At 38.1% G+C, this 6,192-nt stretch overlaps 1 gene segment (V, D, J or C); it reads right to left on the minus strand.

The window, feature by feature from the left end:
• Positions 1 to 155: 155 nt before the first annotated feature.
• LOC102876939 lies at positions 156 to 603 on the minus strand. The segment is given in 2 exon segments: positions 156 to 472; positions 558 to 603. Coding segments are annotated over 2 exon segments (363 nt in total).
• Between the last annotated feature and the right edge of the window lie 5,589 nt (positions 604 to 6,192).

The raw sequence follows: 6,192 nt of genomic DNA on the forward strand, positions 1-6,192 counted from the left end.
GTGCGGTTGGCGCAGGATAGAGCAAGGTTTAGGGCTGTTGTGCATAGGGTCGCTAAGAGTCGGAAACGACTCGACGGCAAGTAACAACAACAACAACCCCTGGTAACACAGCTGCATCCTCAGTCAGCGTTTTTGTCACACTCAGGGTTTGGTTTTCACACTGGGTCTTTTGCACAGTAATAGGTGGCCGTGTCGTCAGGGCTCAGATTTCTCAGCTCCATGTAGCCTGTGTTTGTGGATGTGTCTCCAGTCATGGTGACTCTGCCCTGGAACTTTTGTGCGTAGTTTGTTCCACCATTACCAGGATAAATATTTCCTATCCACTCTAAGCTTCGTCCTGGGGTTTGCTGCACCCAGTTCAAATAATAGCCCGTGAAGGTGTATCCAGAAGCCTTGCAGGAGATTTTCACTGATGCCCCAGGCTTGGGCATCTCAGGTCCAGACTGCACCAATTGTACCTGGGAGTGGACACCTATTGATAACAAAAAAGGTTTAATGAAATTCCTTCTGAATATTCAAAATCTTCTCCTCCTCGCAGGGACTAGGGACCCCCTGACCTGTAGCTGCTGTGATGAAGAAGATGATTCTCCAGCTCCATTCCATGGTGAGAGAGCTGTGATCTCAAGGCTTGTGGAGGGGGCGGGGGTGGTGAGGGTGCTGGTCGTGGAGTGATGTTCTTGGGGCACCGACATATCTATATTTAAGCTAGTAGACTTTCATTTATTTGCATATTCATAAAAGAATATGTCAAGATTTAAAGTGAGAGGAGTATGATTACCTTAAAATTATTTAAATGACAAGACACAATAATGCCAAGAATGCAAGCCACAGCTAATTGATGGCATCAGTTCTATTTGAGGTTATGGGTTGCTGACAAGTTCCTGAATTACTGTGTGTGGAGATCCTTTCTCACTGAGGAACACAGAAAAGGGTTGAGAAAAGAGAAAACAGAATCATTGTGTTCTTACTCCCATACTTATTTCCGTCTACATGTAAGGTGTAAGCAATGGTTAGAGTTAAAAAATTCTGATTTGTTATTGGATAGAATAACATACAGTGGATCTGTTAGAATGAATTATTATTGTTGTTAGGTGTCGTTGAGTCGAGTCCAGCCTAGAGTGAGTAGTACGGACAACAGATCTTTACTCTGTCCTATCCTGTGTCATTCTCACACTTTCTGACACATTAGAGCCCAATGTGACAGTTATCATGTCAATCCACCTGACCGAGGGTCTTCCTTTCCTTCACCAACCCTCTACCTTTCCAAGCATTTTGTTTCTCTCTAAGGTTCCGCCTTTCTTAGCAACACACCCGAAGTACGTGAGGCAAAGATTTATCATCTTTACCTCCAAAGAGCACTCTGGCTGCACCCTCTCCAAGACATAGTTGCTTGTTCTTTTGGTCATCCATAAGATGTTCAGCACTCTTCTCCAGTATCACAGATCAAAAGTTTCAATTTTTCTTCTGTCATTCTTATTTCTTGTCCAGCTCTCAGATGCATAACAAGTAATCAGAAAGATCATGACCTGAATCAGGTGTACCTTCATCCTCAACATGGCACCATTACTTCTCAATAATTTGGAGTGGTCCCTAACTGCAGATGTTCCTATATCCTGATTTCCTGACTGCTTAGTGCAAAGGAAATGAAAAGACAAATTGCATTGGAAAAATAGACCCCTATAATATCAAACAATTCCATTCTGGATATGATAAAACGTGGCTGCTACTTGGAGGCAAGGATTTTCAAGGTGCACCTGACATACTTTGGATATGCTGCAAGGAGGGACCAGTTTTTTGAGAGAAACGTCATGCTTGGAAGGTTGCAGGGACAGGACAAGAGAGGAAGATCCTGGATGAGATTAATTGACTCAAGGACTGGGTAATGGGGATAGGTGTGTCAAATAAAGTTAAATTGGCTTAAAATAGAGCAGGGTTGAGAGTTGTTGTACATAGAATCGCTATGAGTCAAGCTGACTAGAAGGCACATAGAAACAACAACAAAACCAAGGGTATTGATTATAGATTCAAATAATATGAAATTGTTGACAGTTTCAATCTTTTCTCCACCAATCAGGATGCTGTCTATCAGTCCAGTGGTAAGAATCTTTGTTTTCTCGACATTGAGATACAATCCATACTAAAAGCTGTATTCTTTGATCTTTTGCAACAAGTGCTTGAACTCCTCCTCACTTTCCGCAAGGAAGGTCGTGTCAACTGCATAATGCAGGTTATTAATGAGCCTCCCTCCGATCCTGATGCCTCATTCCTCTTCATAGAGTTGAGCTTCTTGAATAATTTGCTTAGCATACCAATTGAATAGATATGGAGAAAGACTACAACCCTGACACACACCCTTCTTAATTTTAAACCATGCTCTGTTCTCAAAGCTACCTCCAATTAAGCTATGGGTTTCTCATGAGCACAATTAAGTGATCTGGGATTCCCTCTTTCAATGTTAGCCCAAAGTAGAAGTGGATCATTTATGTTTTGTTTCATTGTTTAAATTTATTTTCTATTTATTTGCTTACTCGTTTTATATGCACTGTCCGTCACAGTATTTTTCCCCACTGTGTTTCATGCAATCATTCTCATTCATTATGTTTTGTAAAATTAAATACCATTGAACCATGACTACCATTGCTCTGCCTGTTCAGGTCCTCACCAGATCTCTTCTATTTCCTTTACATTGTAAAAGTAGAAAGAATGAGGATCCAAGGGGAGAAGGAGTGGGAGCAGAGGGGTGAGGGTGGGTAGAGGTGAAATCACAGAGGTCATTTGTTTTGTTTGTTTTGACAGATGTTTGGGCTTTCAGAGTTAGACAAAAAAATACGTATTTGCTGAACAATCACAGTTTTTAATCCCTCAGTTTACTAAAATTCACACTTTCCAGGAAAAAAAAAACAACTTTGTCTCTGACCAGCAAAAATGTCAATAGGTTAGACTCCATAATATTTTTTATAAAGCCAAAAAAAAGGAAATTACTTAAGTTATAATGGCATTCTTCAATGGGCAGATATAGATTGCCCAGTATTTATCCATACTCCAGCTCCACTAGGCCTTACAATTCTTTCTTTTTATAATTCAAGGAAATACTTACTACATCATTTAGATAGTAGACCAAAGCTCTTGGGAACTCAATGGGCATCTTGACAAGCAAAAGGAGATCATACATGTTCAGATGTGGTTTTCTCTTTGTCTGTATACAGAGGTCATGTGGGATATATATCGGCTGTACCCTCAGAACAAATTTTGTTCTAAAAGTTAACGCATAAAAGAGAAGATTATGTTGAACCCCAGGAAGAAAGCCAGACCTTACAGGAAACACCCTTCAACCCTTCAGTTTGTTTTGTGGCCACCATGTGCTCTGTGGGCCCTGAGCTCCCCCTGCTGGCTGCTTATTACTCTACAAGAGAGTCCTGTTCTGAGCTCCAGCTCTGGTTGTGGACCTCTGGTGAGCCTCAGCTATAGTCCTGCCCTTGTCCTGTTCCATGACAGTAGCACAAGGCTCCATAACGCTAACTTCTAAGAGGAATTAGTCTTGTCATTATGTCTTTCTGTAGGTGTTTCCTAATAGCTGACTGTAAAATTTGGTGTGCCAATATTGAAGATATGACCAGGAATCTCAAATGAGTTAAAAAATAAATTAAAATAGATAAATGAGAAAGACTAAATTCCTTGTGTCAAAAATGTAATCATCAAAGACCATTCAGGTGCGTAAATGATCTTAAAGGACAAGGGTATCACTACATAGGACAGAGGTCACCCAGTGAGGTAAATCATGGCAGAAAAGCCAGCTTTCATGTAAGAATCCACATTCACACATTGATCATTCAAGAGAAAATTTCAGAGTGCAAGCAACCCAAATGCCCAGCAACAAAAGAATGGATAGAAAAACTATGGTGCGTTCACAATGGAATATTATGCAACAGTGAAAAGTAACAAACTCTTAAGGCATTACACAGCATGGGAGAGTCTGGAGGACATATGCTCAGTGAAATACTCCAGACTCAAAAGGCAATATATTATATAACATTGCTGTAGTACAATAGGACAGATGAGGGTAGGATGGGCAGAGAATGGGGAAAGAGTGCATAGATAATTAACACTGTAGTAGAACAGTTTCTGGGAAGAAATATTCTAAAGGAAAATACGATTAAACGTTAAATGTATGACAGCATTCACTAAAAACGGTTACATTGCTGGATGGGTCAGGTTGGGAGAAGAATGTGTGCATCAAAGGGGGATAATACAAAAGAAAAATGAAGAGACTAAAAGCATATTTATACTTCCAGGTATAAACATCAACGACAGAGAGACATTCCGCGTGCATGGTCAAACATACATTAATTTCCTATTTCTCTGAAAAGAGCTCCATAGTCACATCACTTTGCAAAACAGAAGCAGTTACATAAATTGTGATTGTTTTAATGGGTCTATCACATTCGCCATCCTAGCCTCTAAGAAGCAACCTGGTTGCTTTAAGACAGACTTCTTTGTTGTTGAGGAAGTTAATGAAAATTCAGTATTCTTCTCTAACACAATGCAATGGAATCACTATTTCTTCTGTTATCCTTATTAATTTTCCAACTTTCAGATGTATAGGAAGTAACTAAAAAAAAACATGTCTTGGATCAGGTGCAGCTTAGTCTTTACACTGACATCCTTGCTATTTAGAAGTTGGAGAGGTCCTTGACCCCAAAATTTCCCAAAGCAACACATAATTTTGAATTCTGCACTGCTTTTACCACAAATTTTGATTATGGATCCAAGTCAGCCAAAATTCTTGTCAACTTCTTTTCTCCACGTCTCATGATGCTGCCTAATTGTCCAGTGCAGAGGATCTGTGTTTTCTTGGTGTTCTGATGTAATCCATAATGAAGGTTGTAGTCTTTCATTTTCTACAGATAGTGTTTCATGTCTCCTTTATTCAAGTAAAGTTGGCTTCTCTGTATAACACAAGTTGTTGAGGGGACTTCCTTCAGTTGTGATGCACCTTTTTTATATTGTCCAGCTTCTCGTATTATAAGTTAAAAATACACAGTTTATAATTTGGAAAAAGGTTACAACTTTTCCTGATTTTAAACCATGCAGTGTTACCTTATTAGTTTCCTACAACTGCTTCTCAGTTTATGTTTAGAATTTGCATGAACATAAATAAGTGTCTCGGGATTCCTAATTTGATCAATCTTATACTTAGTTTGTTGTTATCCAGAGAGTGTAAAGAAAGTCAGACTAAAAAGGAGGTTTGCCCAACTACTTCTGGCAACAAAAAGTCTTCAGAATACTAATAATAATGAAAGAACAACTTTCTACAGGGCTTCTGATATTTGCATCTCATGTAATATGTTGAAAGTGCTGTTTCCGGTCCAGATCAGAAATAAACAGCATGACAACCCCATCAACAGGATTGAAGTCACCTTCATTAACTATTGATGAAACAAGAACTGAGGAATCACGTGGCAATTCGGGGATTCTTTTCCACTCAGACTCAGAGAAAATGGCAACAATGTGCAAGTATGGAGTAAAATTTAAAAAAATTAAATGATGAAATGATTTCTCTATGAGTCAGGTAGATTTCCTTGATACAATATTCCCTGCTCTTGCCTAGAAGATAACATACCTGTGCTCCATCCTTTGTGGGGAAAAAATATTGACTAGAATTATAAAGTGAATTTTCCCCTAGGTCATAAAATATAACAAAACCTGTTTTAATTATATTTTAAAATCATTTTTAAATTGTATCATAAAATTCTATTTAAGCATACTAATGATATTTCAAAGGTGAGACTAATGTAAATGTTAAAAACAACAATATTAAAATATCCAATTTTTCAACTAATATTTAAATGACTAAAAAAATTTTAAGGAAACTAAGTGAATATTGTATTTACTGTGTTTAAACTGCTAAAGAAACTACTAATCTTAAAACACTAAGAATTCATGGAGGAAACAAGCATAATCAAAATACTAAAAAACAGGCAAGATGTTAACAAAAAAAAGAAAACTACAGATCAATATCTCCCATGAACGTAGTTGAAAAATCCTTAGCAAATCGTCACCAATAGAATCCAACAGCAAATCAAAAAGAGAATTCGTTATGACCAAGTGGGATTCTTAACAGATATCCAAGGGTAGTTCAACATAAGAAAAGCAATGTCATTCACATTAAAAAGCAATTAACTAAAAGTCTAT

The sequence above is a fragment of the Elephantulus edwardii genome, unplaced genomic scaffold (assembly GCF_000299155.1).
Source record: "Elephantulus edwardii isolate Elephantulus edwardi_28Jun2011 unplaced genomic scaffold, EleEdw1.0 scaffold00019, whole genome shotgun sequence".
NCBI classification, from domain to species: Eukaryota; Metazoa; Chordata; class Mammalia; order Macroscelidea; family Macroscelididae; genus Elephantulus; species Elephantulus edwardii.